General features: G+C 37.5%; 1 protein-coding gene across 5 annotated transcripts; it reads right to left on the bottom strand.

The window, feature by feature from the left end:
- Window positions 1–172: 172 nt before the first annotated feature.
- LOC121980608 (beta-amylase 8-like) lies at window positions 173–7738 on the bottom strand. Of its 5 annotated transcripts, XR_006111624.1 has the most exons (11): window positions 7281–7737; window positions 6373–6597; window positions 5362–5436; window positions 3913–4116; window positions 3597–3791; window positions 3180–3344; window positions 2283–2543; window positions 1790–2002; window positions 1472–1694; window positions 1047–1293; window positions 173–607 (listed from the first exon to the last, which is right to left on the bottom strand). XR_006111624.1 is itself a non-coding variant. In XM_042532710.1 (10 exons), the coding sequence occupies exons 1-10, from the start codon at window positions 7677–7679 to the stop codon at window positions 1265–1267; spliced, it is 1968 nt and encodes a 655-aa protein (XP_042388644.1). In that variant the 5' UTR covers window positions 7680–7738; the 3' UTR covers window positions 627–1264. The 5 variants fall into 5 exon arrangements, 3 of the variants coding, with proteins under 3 accessions (XP_042388644.1, XP_042388642.1, XP_042388645.1); XR_006111625.1 differs by lacking the exon at window positions 173–607 and having other exon boundaries at window positions 627–1293; window positions 1386–1694; XM_042532710.1 differs by lacking the exon at window positions 173–607 and having other exon boundaries at window positions 627–1293; window positions 2283–2522; window positions 7281–7738.
- Between the last annotated feature and the right edge of the window lie 8705 nt (window positions 7739–16443).

The raw sequence follows: 16443 nt of genomic DNA on the forward strand, positions 1-16443 counted from the left end.
TTCTTCAATTTAATATATTTGAACACATAGTCTTGGTTATGAAAATTTTCTTACAAAACTCCTAAGCCGAGGACCTTCAGCAATTTAAAGAAGAAAATAGGTATAGAAGAAAGTCATTTCTTTAGCATATAATGGATGTCATTGATAACATAACAATGCTTTCTTGAAGTTCATTCAATTCAATGTGTTCTCGCCTCAAGAAGAGTTTAGTCATATATTTTTCTAAAAATAATAATAAAATGAATCGACAAATTTTCTAAAAAAAATGTAGGAAAATTGTAAAGATGCAACAATGCCTCCTGAACTTTTCAAAAACCTGTTGAAACTCTTCCGAATGCACGCAAGGAGGGACGACATCTAAAGCACACGAAGCGACAAAGATAATGTGTATCAGGTGCATTATGCCTGCCTTTTCAAACAAATCCCATTTTCATTCATCTGCCTGTGAACTTTCATGCCGTTCAGAAACGTTATGGTTCCTGATTCTCATGTTCATTTGCGACTTGAAGACATGAAGAGCTGTAGTGTAACACTTGGATTTCCTTCAATCCACAAACATGATGTGAAGACCTCCCTCTTCATGCTAATGTTCTCCAATGGTTGAAGTCTATTTTTTCAAGAGGGGGTTTCTTTTGTTAGCTTGAACAAAAGGACAATATAAAAATTATACAAAATTTTATAATATCTCATGGGCCATGATTGACTCGAGCACACTAACCATGCCAAAGGTATGTTTTTAAGAACTTGATTCAAGTTACCAACATGACATGGCAATTTTCTTGTAATATATTTCACCTAAAAGAAACTTTTGTTAAATCTAGAGATAAAAAGGTTCCATTGAAAAAACTGCAACTGTGAGCATTTTTTTCTTCTTCTTACAGCATACTTGGCATTTCATTTGATTGGGTCTCAACAGTCTATATGCTGCGAAAAAAGTACCTAATTTGCATGCCACATTCTATATATTTACTTGCATTCACCATAAGATTCTAAGGGACAATATTGAACAAGAAAATCTGAAAATTTTACCAATCTGAAAATTTTACCAGAAAATCCAACTTGCATTCACCACAAGAAGGTTGTATGATTCAACTTAAAGGTCAAGCTCAGAGCACCTTTAAGGTAACCAAGTCATACACAGCCCAGGTTGAGGGAGGTGTTAATAAAAAATGGTGTCGCTGGCAATTCACTGTGACATTTCATTCGAACAGAGACTGCACCTTGACTGCATTCGTTTGAGGATCTATGTGAATATGATAACACCTCAACCTTCAATGTCATCATTGGCCTCTCCTGCATATGATGATCAAGAAGAAAGAATGTGGATGTCATTTCAGAACTCAATTAGTTCAGTAAAAATGCATGTTGGTCATTTCCCAACTTACAAGGATACATAAAAAGGATGCATGAAGAATTTGACATTGCATGGTAGTTATTCCAGCAGACGCGAACCTATTGATATCCTACTTACCATGCATGCTCTTGATGAAACTGCAAAGGTCCGATATCATCTCTCTCTGCATCTCTATAGCTGGAAACTGTTGATTATAAGCAAAGAATGAGAGATGGTGACAGTCAGGATCATTTTTTGGCTTAGCAATCTGTAGGATTTTAATGTATGTATCTCTGGCATGGCGAGGAAGAGTACTTTGAGCAGCTACTTTTAATCCTCTTTCCCAGGCTGCGTTCAGAACCTGAAGAAAAATTTCATGAGTCAGCATGCATGGATTTATCTTGCAAAAATAAAAAAATGTAGCACCGAGTACATGATTTTAACAATCTCATGGACCTGCCAGCTTAACGCTTCAGGATCAGCAAATGCTCCTTCATTTATCTGAACACAAGCCTGCGGTCGGGAAGATGTAAATTTCATAGTTACTGAGTGTTTCTTAAGCATGTCAAAAACTGCGGCGTAGCCATCTTGATTTGTAGGATTGTGAAACCCAGCTGTGAGTTCAGCAGCATGACTACTTGTCCGATACCACCAGTAAATTGCAGGAATCTACAGAATGGAGAATATAAAGCTACTTGAAAAGATGGTTCCGGGTATTAATCATAATTTTTAAACTCTACATAGCATCAATTTTTTTGACCATGTGTGGAAGCATGGAATATTCTGCACAACTTTATAGGCATCCAATAGTTTAACAGGCAGCTCTAAAAGAAAAATGTAGAATGTAGTTTGAGAATTAATACTAAAGTTTAGCAGGATAAGTTATTATACAGATAACTAAGTGTAACAAATGTCAAACAGTTGGCTTTCAAGTTTAAAAGGCAAATACCTTAACGACAATTTCTATTCCTTCAAATGCCAGGTTTGTAAGGGATAATATCTGATCTGCATGGTCTATGAGTGTTTGTGCATACCAATGAAGAAAAAAACGTCCATAGTAGCTGTCGTAATCTCCCTTGTCACAGAAGAATCTAGTTTCATCTGGCCTTGAATTGTAATGCCCAGCATTATCAGGTCCTCTTGCCCAAACCAAGTGTCCACGTGCTTTTGCTGCAAGTCGAAGATTCTTCTGCATATATTTGTCATAGCACTGTACACGATGGAGGTCAACAAGTTTATTTGAAAATCACACATCAAAGAGTGTGTATCTTGACTCACAAGAATAAAAAACTATAACGCTCACATCACCATAACAGCTTGATTTCAATATTATAAGACGCATGACGAAGGGGAAAAAATTCTCAAAATGACGAACAGGCCACTGGGGAAGGGGGAATCAGTCAGAAGAAGAGAGACAATGAAAAGGGGATGGAACTCAGTTAATAGTGGAATCAGAAACTACAATCTTTTTATCCTCGTGCCTCTACTTTTGCTTAGCACACATTTGTCGCAATGTAAGTGCTCTGATCAAAATCCAATAGAAACACTGCTAAGTCACTTCTGAATAAAGAATCAAGCTACAAAAATCTTGGATTTTGCATTTATCATTTTCTTTTCTACTAAACAGGATACGATTTTGCTGGTCCCTCAGAAAATGAAAGCATTTGTATAAAACTTTTTCAAGGCAATTATCAATCCCCTTATGTGCTATCTTCTATCTAGCAGTAAGTTGAATTATTAATTTATAGTAATTGCAAAAACAGGAAGGAATTTATGTGTTTCTTATTATAATTACCTAGACATATTAAGCATGAACTTATGTTGTTGACAAACCAAGAAAAGATACCTGAAACTCACCGATGCCAGGATATCTCCAACCCATTCTTTCTGGAAATGAAGGGTATTTCAATTCCCCTGAAGCACCAAGTCCAATTTCAACAGCAGAAATAAATCTACTCTCAATCAAGTCACTGAATTCTGTTCGAAAACTTCTCATAAAATCGTAACAGACCTGAAGACATAAACAGTAAAATATGATCAACTTTATGTCAAACATGAATGGTGAATAATGAAATGACAAAAAAAAAGATGCATGATAGCAAATTTAATGACAGATATGACACTCCAGGTTTTAAAGGAAAAAAAGTAGGGTTTTGAAAGGAACTCCAGTGATAAGTTTTTCCTATTTTTGGAATTTCCAAATTATACAACAAAAGAATTGTTTAATGACAAAATTTATAAAATGCTAATGTTGTCAGCATACCTCAACCCCAGTTCTTCCTCTCAGCACACGTGCTTTATCTATTCCCCAGGAAAGACATTCAGTGCTTCTCCTACCTTCACGATCTGTGAAAAAAATATCTTGATTATCCTTTCCAATCTCCAGGACCCACTTGGGTAGGGAGACTGAAATATCACCAGAACTGTTCCCTCCAGATTCATGAAATGCCATTACCACCTTCACAGATTTTTAGAACCAAAAAGGTGATCAGATCCTTAAGTCTCTATGAATATCTAAAAGACTGCAATAAGCAAGCACAGGAGTGGAACTTGTTCTACATGCATCTCATAGCTCTTACCTGAAGCTTCAGTTTGAACTCTCGAATAATATTAAAGAGATCTCTGTAACCAGACCAATCATACTTGCCTGGATTCCATCCTTCCACCACTCCCCACCAACAATGTACAATCACCCCATCGACATTTAATGACTCCAGATGCCTTAATTCTTGTCGCACAGCTACTGGATTGACCAGTTGACAATAAGTGTTCATCATGCCACTCTAAAACAGGGAGGAAAAAGGAAAAAAAATAATTTCAAGTTGAATCCAGAAATTAACACCTACACCAAGGGAAATACTTGAAACTAAGCAATTATAGAAAGAAAGAGAGGCCAAAATTTTAGCTAAATCCAGATGAAAAGGAAGTACATTAATCCCTATGTACTTGTGATTAGGTTTGTTATTAATAGCTACCAACTCAAATGATCAAAGTATTTTATAAATTCAAGTGTAACTCTAGTTTGAGCAACATCATATTTTTTCTTCAGCTGAAAGAGTATAAAGCAAAGCATTTATGGTATGTTTATAGAAGGCACAGGTGTTGCTTATATTCAATTTTTTTTAAGCTCATACTTAGTTGCTGGAACTTTTAGCTAGGCAATTTGGTTCCGGTAGAATTGGAGCGAAAAAAAAAGGTAAAGTCATCACCTTAACAGCCCCTCCAGGGCGTCCCCACACTCTCTGGAAGGAGATAAATTTGTCCTAGCGCAGCGGACCTTTATATGGGAAAGGTCAAGCACCCTTGACACCCGTTGGAAATTGACCCTAAGACCTATTGAAGGAATCACCCAAACAGTACCAACTGTGCCAACCCGTAATATTGACAGATAATATAGTTGCCATTATGATTTTCATTATGATTTTTGTATGCATGTCCTTAGTCCTTAACATCTTAATAAAAGACCAAGATATTGAATTTCTTGGTGTATGGATTCAATTGTAGTAAGTTGACAAGTCCAATAATTAATTTTTAAAAAAAACTATTTCTTATACTTGATCCCTTTTTGCCTACTGATTTTATTATTAAATCCGAAATGAAGAAATTGAGAATAATGAAGAGTTAAATTTCATAGCCAGGTTAAGCATTTCTCTGTTTGGTTCCCTTAAATTTTCATGCTTTATGATAATGCTGCAAATTTAGATCAAGGGAAAATAAAGATTAGAGCATTGAAGCCAACATGTAAGAGATGAATAAATGTCAGTAGACATAGCAATTTAAGCCATAACCACTAGGACCTTTACTCAACAAATTAACATCTACCTCAACTAGTTATTTTTAATAACTAATAAATCGAGCACTCAACAGAATTTTGCACTGGATTTTGATGCTATTAACTTTTGAGAAGAAAGAGTTTGTAGCACTCCAAGACAGTGTTAAAAAAAGCAAAAGAATTATTAGCAAGTCCACATTGCATGATATTTCATTCAAGAGAAAATTGTAAGCAAATACAAATTATTTTGACTTACTGAGAGCAAAGCATAAATAGACACATAAGAAGTTCCAGCACATTCAGCATTATCATGTGCATGTTCTCGATTCAGCTGTCAAAAATTGCAATGAAGAATATTGATAACGTAGAACAAAGTTTAAAGCAGAATGACTAAATTAGGCACAAAGCACAGAACAATCATCAGACACACGTGGCTGATGCAAGGATAGACACATAATAAGCTTAACCCATCACTTCTGAATCAAAACAAGAACAATATTAGTATGTCATCAGAGAAGAAATAAATTTTTAAGAATGCTGATATATCTTGTGGATCTTTCAAAAAAGTAATATATGGCAGGATAGTTGTCTCAATTTGATGCTCTTTAGTTTTATATTAGTGCTATTCTTGAGGAATCTACTTTAGATACTCTTCTACCATTTCTGTAATTTGTATTGCACCATGCTTCTAAAATAAAACAGTGAGTATCTCGCATTTTTTATAACATCGGAAAAGACTTGCAAAGGTCAATCCTACTATCTTCTGATCTTAAGCAACAATGTAACAAGCAGGAAATTGATCAATAACTAAGCATGCATAAAAACAATGTGTCAATTATGCATCCACACAAGGCACAAAATCTGAAATTATAACCTTTTAATTTAAATGATTTCCTTTGTAGATTAGGAAAAATAATATAATAAATTTATTTGAATTTGGATAGATTTCTTGTAAACAATTTTCAACAAATTAGCTATATACAGATATAGATAAGAACAGCAAGAAAGTAACAATTGGCAAATTGATCAATAACTACACAAACCCAAACTGATGTGTTATTTATGGATCCATGCAATGCCCATTATTGGGAATTGTATAGTTAAGTATTAAATGTCCTTTGTCTTAAGAACTATTCTTTGTGAAAAAAAACACATTAAAATTATATATATATATATATATATATATATATATATATATAATCTCAATAAACAAACGTTACCAATTTCATAATATGAATAACCAATGAGAAACTAGAAATCAACATACCTGGTCAGGTTCGAAACTCTCACGTGAGTTAACCGGGCTTGTACTAGCACATTTATCATTCTTTATGTTTCTTTCTGCAACAACAACAGAACCAAAGGATGCCGGTGACAATGTCTCATCAATCCTAAGAAGGGCAGCCTGAGTGTCTAATGATGCTTTAACAGAGTAATTCTTCAGGGAAGTGGGAGATAAAGGACTTTCATCGGATCTAATTGGAGTTGGTGTCTGCAGTGGTGGTCATAAATATATAAGATAAGGCGAATGGTTGTATGTTAGTAATTAAAAGCGTATGATCATGCCTTGTAAAATTGACTCATTTTTAACAAATGCTGTGAAAAGATTGATGAGGAATTAAGTTGATTGCTACACTAGTACAGGAGTTAATTCATAGACAAAAATAAAGCTTTGCCAGGCTAAAATTAAGAATCCAAGTTAACATCATGACAAAAATACACCAACTACAATTCTCTCATTTCTCAATGTTAACAGCAGAGGATGTGCAAGGGTCTTAGCAAAGTTTGCTTACACGAAGATCTCTATTTTACTAGCCCCATCCCTGTTCAATGTGGCATTGCATCAGAGATCTGCAACTAAAAGGGGACCAGCTTTGAGACATAATACTAGAGAATCTACTCCTGGTCAATTTATTATAAGAGAAAGCCAGTATAAGCCTTTGGCGACGAGAATTAAGAACAGAATTCAACATTCAAGCATGTCCAGCAAAAGACAGTCAACGCCGATTTCGAACAGATTAAAAGAATTGAAGCTTCTTAACTTCACTCTACTTTTTCCAAAAATGGGACTGAAACCAAAATCTGTTTTTTTTAAGCTTAAAAACAACTATCCTGGTTCCTAAGATTCAAGGACCTGGTTTAGATACGATTATAGGCGGAGAAGGAGCAGATTACCAATTGAACTGGTGGAACGTCGGCTGGGATGGAGGAGGCAAGGGCGGGGGATTGTCGGTACGTGGTTCCATCGGGCTGGACGATCCACCCGGCCTCGCGTGCGAGGGCGGCGAGCACGTCGTTCATGTCCGCTCTCGCCGGGAGGAGAAAGTTCCCATACTGGCGAAGGCCAGTGAGCATCCGGCTCGTGATCGCTCGCCGGTGCCGCTCCCGAAGCTTCGTCCGCTCCTTCTCCCTCTCCCGCTCCTTCCTCCCCTTCGTTGCGACGGCGCCTCCGCCACCGCCAGAGACGGAGGCGGCGAATCCACGGAGGCGGCGCTGCGGCGGAGGAACGGGGAAGTCGTGGTCGCCTGCCGGCGACGGCGACTGTTGCTGATCGAGGTCCTGCTTCATCTCCATCACACCATAAAAGGCAAAAACCCCTCTTTAGGTATCCCCGGACCCTTACTATTTAAGTCAATCAATGGGCAAGTGTAATAATTGGATACAAAGATTAGATTTTAGAGGGTCATTTCCTCCCCCTTCCCAATTTTAAATTCCCAATATATATAAATTAATTGCATTATACTTTTACAAATACCTTATTTTATATATTTATCGTATTTAGTTTTTAATTTTATAAATAAACCAATTATTATAAAATTTAAAATCTTTCATAGAATAATTAAAAAGATTTTAAACATTTGTCCTTAATAAAAAATCAATTGCTTGAAAAGAAATGTAAAATTTTTTGTTTCCTTCCTATGGCACCTATCTTTGATACCAAACTACGGTATTATTAGCTTAGGTTACCATATTACTTCAACAAGTATTGAGATCAATCCTTAACGTGTATAAAATAGATATTTAATTATTTTAGGTCATTGTGCTAAGATAAATATCTCATGATTTATCCCTTTCAAAAAATAAAAAGTCGTTCTACCAGGAGGACCGTTAAAATAACAACTTCATTTTTTTTTAATGTGATTAAGTTGTTATTATTATTTGAGTTACCAATAACATTATAAATTATTCTATTGAATTATACAAAAGTAATTTTAGAAAAAACTTTAGCGATGTTAGTTTTGTATTTTTTCCAAATCACATAAGTTTTTTGGTATTATTCAATTTGCATAACCTCCCCTGGATTAAATTTTCATTTTACCTTTCACAAAAATCATCAAAATCTCATGTGCGTCCAAAGGGTTCAATGGTTGTATGAGGCATGTCAATGAACCACTTGTACGTTTTACCATAAAAAGTTCCAACGCCTCCTCATGCTTACTTCATCGGTGAAATCAGAAACCCTAGTTGCCATCAATGAAAATGACATAAAAGACAACTTTTACTTCCCCGCCCTGCCTCTATTTAGTGTTCTCCAGTGCTTTCACCAGTCAAGCTTAGGCCTTGTCGACGAAACCTTGAACGACAACTCTCAATGCTTGACCGGTGGCTGTATGATCTCCTATTGGTACAAGGCTTCTTGTTTGTATTAGAAGCATTAGCTAATCAAACTTAAATTTTGATATTAGCAAAAGTTTAAAGTTAATGGTTATTATGATTTAACGAGCTTAGTTAAGTGTGCAGGAAAATCCTAGTTGAGGCTAAGTAAAGATGTCCTGGTCAAGTATATTGGACCAAGAAGTCCTATTCGAGTAAACTGAACAGAAGCCTTGGCAGATCGAAGACATTAGGTAGAAGCCCTTGTTAGTATTAGCCCTAGTATCAATTATGAGATAATCGTAAAGGGCTCATTTTGTATCATATATCATTATTAATAAAAGGTAAAGTTGGTTATTATATTTATTTCAGTTCAGTGTCGATTGAATAAGTATAATAATGTCTTTGAGTAGTAGGTTCTTATCTATAACATATCAATTGGTTGAATTGATAATGAGATATTGTAGATATACATAGAACACTACTCTTAACTATTCCTAATAGAGCATTAATATACAAGGACAATATTAATGCGTTGAGACTAGTATATAGGTCAACGGATGACTTAATCTCACAAGTCATGGATATGAGATATCAAGTTGACACATAGATATATATTAGAGAATATATACTGAATGACCCGCCATGAGAATGTTTTATGGATCGTTATATGAGTGTCATAAACATTCTCATGTGACTATTGGTATGAATAGTCCTTAGACCTGAAGTCGCTGCGGTTCCCTACATAAGGAGTTGTGCACTTTGGTATCGACAAACGTCGCCTGTAACAAGGTGGACAATAAAGTTGATCACTGGGCATACAATAAATTATGTGGAGGGATGTGAGTGATCAAGATGAGATCTATCCCTTCCATATGACGGAAGTGATATCTGTGGGCCCCTTAATTAGTAGGACATAGAAAGCATGACTATGCGCAAATGAGTCAATATGAGATATTGAGCTTATTTGATTGAGTGTGTCTACTTAAAGATCAATAAACACAAATGTTGATAAGAGGATGACACGGTCTATGCCTAATTGATCAATCTAGATATCAAGGATAGAGGGACAAACTCATACAAGGTAATAGTCACGGATAGGTTAGGTCGGATCTCGACTTTCTCGTCACTTGGGTAGCAATGATGTCTTGCTAGATGCCACTCATTGCTTATGTATCTAAATATTGATTTGGGTACATTGCCAATGTTACGAGAACCTATTGGGTCACATACAAAGAACAAGTAGATTTGGAGATGGGTTCATATGATGAATCATTGGATTAAGTCTTATCCGAATTGGACTTATTGAGTTAGACTCAATTGGATCTAATTGTTGGATTAATTCCAATTCAAACTAGACTTAAGGAGTTAATTTGAATTAATGAAATAGTGATTCATTGAATTTGAATTGTATGAGATTAATTGAGTAATACTCGATTGAATTAGACTTGAGTTAGACTCAAGTGAATTAGATTTGAGTTAGACTAAAGTGAGGAGACTTGAGTTAGACTCAAGTGAGGCTTAATGGAGAAATTCATTGAATTTCGAATTCAATGAATCATTTAATTTAATTTTTGAAATTTAATTTAAAATAAGAGGTTTTCAAATGTGGTCCTTAATGGAGAGTGAATGATCATTAGGGCTCATTAATAGAATTAATGTACATTAAGTGTTTTCATTGGATGAAAATACTTAAGCCATTTTCCTCTCATTTTTTGTAAGTTCTTCATTGTCTCCTTCCTCTCCTCTTCGCTTGGCCGAAACCTTCTCTAGGTTGCTAGCACAACCTTAGGTGGTTTCATCTCCACTTTGTGAGTTTGTGAGACAAACGAACACTTGTTCGTGTGGATACCGAAAGAGGCACGGACGCTTGATCGTGCTGAGATTCGAGTTGTCGGGAGATCATGTGCACGCACCAAAGGTATACTATTATGTTAGAAAACTTAGTATATGAAGTAATTTTTATTTTCCTACGCATGGATCTTCTGGAGGAACTAGTGTTTTTCCGCTGTGCATTTGTGTGTTTAGCGCATCTAGTTTCTTACATCCCTGGGGGTCACAGACACCAAGCAAAAGTCTAGGTGGGTCGAAGATCGGACATCTAGTGGGAAGTCCCGAAGGTCAAGATTGGATGTTGACCAAAAGTCTATACAGGTTAGGAGAACTAGATATTTGGCAACTGTTAAGATGTATACTTTAATCAAATGTCTGCATTTTATATTTATATATATGTTCATGCAGTTGTCCATTTAATTTATATTATAGATAATATGGTGTGTGGTGCCACACAGAAGATCATGTTATCATGTTCCTTATAAATTATAAATAGTAGCTCACAACCAAGATGGATAAGGATAAACCATTGGAACGGTTGTAGTGTAATTTGGTATTAGTTTGTCTTGACTGTAAAATTACACTAGTACACTATGTGTGTATTGAGCAGGATCATTTGAGGTTGTTCGATTTATATTGATTGCATAAAAGAATAGAACCTCTATTATTATGGATGTGCGTACTCTTAATCCTGATATAATAACAAACACATATACTTAGTATTTATTTCTTTAACTTATCAATAGGTGAGATTTATTCGTTAAATCAATAGGCCCGATAAGATGGGAGATAGTACCATTTATATGGTGTGTTGTTGATTATAAAAGAAAATTGTGTCCTATTTATTTAGGTTGATGATGTCCCCTTGAGGAGCTTATAAGGATTATCATGTAAACCCTGCAGGTGAACTTAGTCCGACATGATAATAAAGTTGAGTGGTACTACTCTTGAAATCAGATGTTAATTAATTGAGTTTTCAGTAACTCATTTAATTAACGGATATACGATATCTTAAACATGGGGAGATTAACGCACTCATGATAAGAAGGAGCCTATATTGTAATATGGGATTGGTGTGGTAGTTCAATAAAGACCCTTTAGTGGTATGAGTTATTATTGATGGAATTGGGTTGGGTGTTTAGGCTGAACATAGGAAGCCCAAGCCCATCAGGAGGCCTAAACTAATTCCTCCTCTAGGTCCCTATTGTAGCCTCTATATAAAGCCTCGCATCCACCCATCCATAACTTGGTTTGGTTTAACTTGGTTTGGTTTAACTTGGTTTAACTTAACTTAGTTTGGTTAAACTTGGTTTTGTTTAACATAGTTTGGTTTAGATTTTTTCTAAACAAAATTCGGTTATTTTTTCTTTCTTTGTAACTGACAGCAAGCCTATAAAAAGGAGTAGGTGGTGGTTCCTAAAACCTAACTTTCTAATTGTCTCTCTTCTCCTCCTTGTGGCTGGCGCCCCTCCCTTTCCTCCTCACCTAGGGCCGACGCCCCTCCCCTTCTCCTTATAAAGGGTCGGCGACCCCTCCTCCTTGGTGGCTGGCACCCCTCCTCCTTGGTGGCTGGCGCTCCCTCCTACTTGGTGGCCGGAGGATTGGAGAAAAGGAAGAAGAAGAGAAGGAAGAAGATTAGAAGGTGCCCCATCCTAGAGCCTCTTTTTGTAGCCGTCAGTTTGGAAACCAAGAAGAGAAGGAGGGTGGTGTTGTCTTGGTAGATCGTCGCCCACACGACGTCCAAGAAGAGGAGAGGAATACTAAAAGTCTAGCTTTTTGTATGAACATTTATTTTGAAATGAGAATCACATTGGTTAATTGTCTGCATTTAGTAAAATACAATTGTCCATTTAATTTATATTGTAAATAACATGGTGTGTGGTGTCACACAGAAGATAATGTTATCAGTTCCTTATAAATTATAAATATAGTAGCTGTTGGACCCCGTGATAATTTTGATGTGATCAACCAAGTTAGTTAGGTCCTGCTGTATTTGATCCCTGTGTCTGAGTGTGCAGGAGCTTAGGAGCACAGGAAGTCGAGCGGAAAACGCAGCTAGCGAGAAGGACGGCACGGGAAGGGAGCCGACGGGCTCGGTGCATCCGAAGGACGAGAGAGCTGCGGAAGAGTACTCCGGTGGGCGTGAAAAGCGTGCGCGGTGTTCGAGGGACGTTAAGCCGGGACGGAAGGCTGCTCGAGGAGAAGGCCGGGAATTGGATTCGGGTGAGCCCTATTCCGGTTGGCCGCAATCACCCAAAAGAACGGAGCTTCGGAAGCCAAAACGAAGAAGAAAAGGAGTCAAAAGAAGCTGGAAATTACTATAGCAGAAAGTTCCTGTAGCAGAAGTTACTGTAGCTTGAAGGCGCCTTAAACAAGCTTGAAGGCGCCTTGAACAGGCTTGAAGGCGCCTTGAAGCCTGTTCAAGGCGCCTTGAGCAGGCCAGTTTGACCGTTTGCACTGCGGATAAAGTTTTATCCGCAGATCGAGTTGGAGGCGCCTTAAACCTTGTTGGAGGCGCCTTGGACCCTCGGGATAGACTTTCCAGGAGCTATAAAAAGGCCCCTGGAGCTAGAAATTCAACAACAACTTAGACAATCAACTCTGTACTTAATTCCTAGCAATAGTTCTGAGCCGTTAGTGTGTAAAAGGCTTCTCCGCCTTCAGCAAAGGAGATTCTTCTAGTGCGCTTTTTCATCGCCCTGGATTAACAACCTCCTTGGTTGTAACCAGGTTAATTGCTGAGTTTCTTTTTACTTCTGTTAATTTAATTGTTATTATTTTACTATTGCTTTTCTGAGTTGAAATCCGAGGAGGGTATTTTTATTTTTTGTTTTATAGCAATTCACCCCCTCTTGCCAGCCTCCGCTGCACCAACAATTGGTATCAGAGTCAGACTGCTCAGAAGGACTAACCGCCGACTGACGCACAACGATCAAAACGATGGCCGGAGACAGTGAATACCCACCTGCATTCGAGGGGGAGTTTGCTTCATGGAAGCAAAAGATGGAGGTATACCTTAACTCTGATTTTTCTATTTATTTAATAATGAAATCTGGTTATGAAGTACCAAAGAAAGCAAACGGAGAAGAGCTCGAGAAATACCTCTGGAACGAGAAGCAACGTGACGAGTTTATGGCAAATGCACGAGTTGAATTTCATGTTCTAACCACAATACCAAATGAAGATCTCGACAAAGTCGGAGAGTACAATAGCGCAAAAGAACTTTGGGAAAAGTTCTTAAAACTCCACGAAGAACAAATTGAAGTTGAATCTGACTCCTCGATGGACACTGATCCAACGTCAGAAGAGTCCGAAACTGAGGTAAGTACCGAGACAGAACCAGTAACCGAACTCAAACTTGAAGACCTAGAATGCTCATCACAAATGAGCATCGATGAAGGGGGAGAAACATCAGATGATGAAAACAACCCAACAAGGGGAGAATCAACCGCCGACAAGGTAAGTCAGGTATGGTCTCCACCTCTTGGCAAATTAATTATTTCAATTGAAATTTTGCCGAAACGTTTTCGTGAATTACAAATTATTTCATCAAAAGAATATTTTAAATTAAAAACTAAAAAACTATTAAAGAATATTGAGTTAAAAGACACAATCTGTCAATTAAAAGATTTTGACAAATTAATAATAGAAAATGTACAATTTTTTGCATGCTCAATACTTTTTGCCATAATTCTAAAAAACTATGAATTAAGAACCTATGAGAAGTTAAAATGGAAATTTAAAAATCATAATATTTAATCTTAGTAGAAATATTAGACTTAGCGCTTTCAGAGAAGAAAATTAAACAGTAAATTTCTTTATAAAGCTTTGTCAAGGAAGTGGTTGTTGCTCCAATAACCAAGAAGGCCTAGTGCCTCGCCACGACCTGGAAGCTGAAATATTGAAATGAAAGGTTTAATTAACTTTCTGAAAAAATATTTTTTTAAAAAAAATTAGAATTAAATAATGCTTTGAAAGTTTAATCAAACATTTTTAAAAATTTTGTTTATAAATTCATTTTTAGAAATATTTTTTCCTGAAAAATTCTAAAGACTTAATTTTCTTTTTGACTTGAATTTTTTTTGGAAAATCCTTAGAATTTTTTTTTAAATATTCTTCTGGAAAATTCTAAAAGTGAATTTACTTGGATTTTTTTTAAAAAGTCTTTTAACTTAGAATTTTTTTTTTTTAAAAAAAGTTCCCTCTAATTAGGACCCCATTTTTGTTGTGATCAAAGGGGGAGAGAAAAGTACAAGTTTAGGGGGTGTTAGAAAATTTAAAATTTCTGTTATTATTTTTATAAAAAGTGTTGCAATTTTACTAATTGCAAAAATTATGCTTAACTTGTTAGTTTAGTAATTTTTTCTTTAAAATTACTCTTTATGTCTATTTTAAACCCTAACTTGAACTTGGGTTGATGCACATCAAAAAGGGGGAGATTGTTGGACCCCGTGATAGTTTTGATGTGATCAACCAAGTTAGTTAGTGTTGGAGGATCTTGCGGCCGGCTTGAAGGGGGGTTGGATAGGCGGCACCCCCAAATCGTTAGCTTCCTACACTATTGTTAGCTTGCGCAGCGGAATACAAATAAAAACAAACAAGCTAAACTAAATACAAGACAAAGAAAGGAAATGCAAACCAAACTGCTAACACGTTCGATGTAACGTGGTTCGGAGATGATGCTCCTACTCCACGGCTGTCCGTAAGGTGGACGATCCCTCAATCCGTCGGTGGATTAGTCCCTGGCAAACTCCGGCTAGCTCAACCTCCTTGTGGGTGGAGAAACCTCACCACAACACTCACCAACAACACTTGGACACAAGGGAACTTTGAGCACTTTGGTGACTACTAATTAGGCTTTAACCAAGTCTAATTTCGTTGCCTTGGCCGGCCATACCAAGCTCCTTCTTATAGAGCTTGGAACAAATCAGTACCTGATTTGCCCGTTACCAGTCGACTGGTCCTTGCACCAGTCGACTGGTGCCAGCCCAACGGCTCTCTCAACGGCTATCTACCAGTCGACTGGTCCCAGGACCAATCGACTGATCCCAGCCATTTCGGGCACAGAGAGCTTCTGTGCTCACCACCAGTCGACTGATCCCAGTACCAGTCGACTGGTACAACCCTATACCTAGGGTTTCCCATCCCGAGTACATTTCTCTCAGCACTCGGACCCTCACGACTCACTTGACTCTTCTTTGCAGCTTTGACCTCTTGCCTTCAAGCTTACTTCCTTTGGCTCTCGTCCCTCGAATGCATTCAAGCCCGCGGCTCGTCCTCAATGCCATCCTTCACGTAGCCTCGAAGTCGCTTCCTTCGGCCCTTGTCCTCGCTGCCTTGTCCACGGTCCCTCGGATGCTCCATCCTTCACCGGACCCCGAAGCCGTCAACCTGAGTCACATGTGTCACCTGCAGTCCTGCACAACTCAAGTACACATATCAAAATAACGAGGGTAAACCTAACTTAAACCCTTTGCCCAAACACCAAAACACATGGTCCATCGGACCATTGGGATTGCTCCAACAATCTTCCCCTTTTTGGTGTTTGGCAATACGTTTAAGTTAGGGAAAACAAATAGCAAATAAACATGCTAATACAATGGACTTACGATGCCAAGGCTACACACTTGGACTTACTCTGCCGAATGGACTTACATTGCCAAGGCTACACACTTGGCAACTGCCGAATGGACTTACGTTGCCAAGGCTACACACTTGGCAACCGTCGAATGGACTTACGTTGCCAAGGCTACACATTTGGCAACCGCCGAAACAATGCACCAAGCATTGGACCCCCTACGCAAAGGCACTTAAGGTTTTCCCAATTAAACCTTACTTCTCCCCCTTTGCCTAACATCCAAAAAGTTCTCCAACAATATCCCAATTGTTGAAAACTTATCATCCAAACTGA

The sequence above is a fragment of the Zingiber officinale genome, chromosome 5A (assembly GCF_018446385.1).
Source record: "Zingiber officinale cultivar Zhangliang chromosome 5A, Zo_v1.1, whole genome shotgun sequence".
NCBI classification, from domain to species: domain Eukaryota; kingdom Viridiplantae; phylum Streptophyta; class Magnoliopsida; order Zingiberales; family Zingiberaceae; genus Zingiber; species Zingiber officinale.

Excerpts from the sequence above, each read along its gene's own strand:
- LOC121980608 (XM_042532708.1), bottom strand. The coding sequence starts at position 7,679 with ATGGAGATGAAGCAGGACCTCGATCAGCAACAGTCGCCGTCGCCGGCA. Across the intron at positions 1,695-1,789 it reads CTGAAGCGTTAAGCTGGCAG|GTTCTGAACGCAGCCTGGGA; the intron begins GTCCATGAGATT and ends ATTTTTCTTCAG. Across the intron at positions 1,294-1,471 it reads TTTCATCAAGAGCATGCATG|GAGAGGCCAATGATGACATT; the intron begins GTAAGTAGGATA and ends CATCATATGCAG.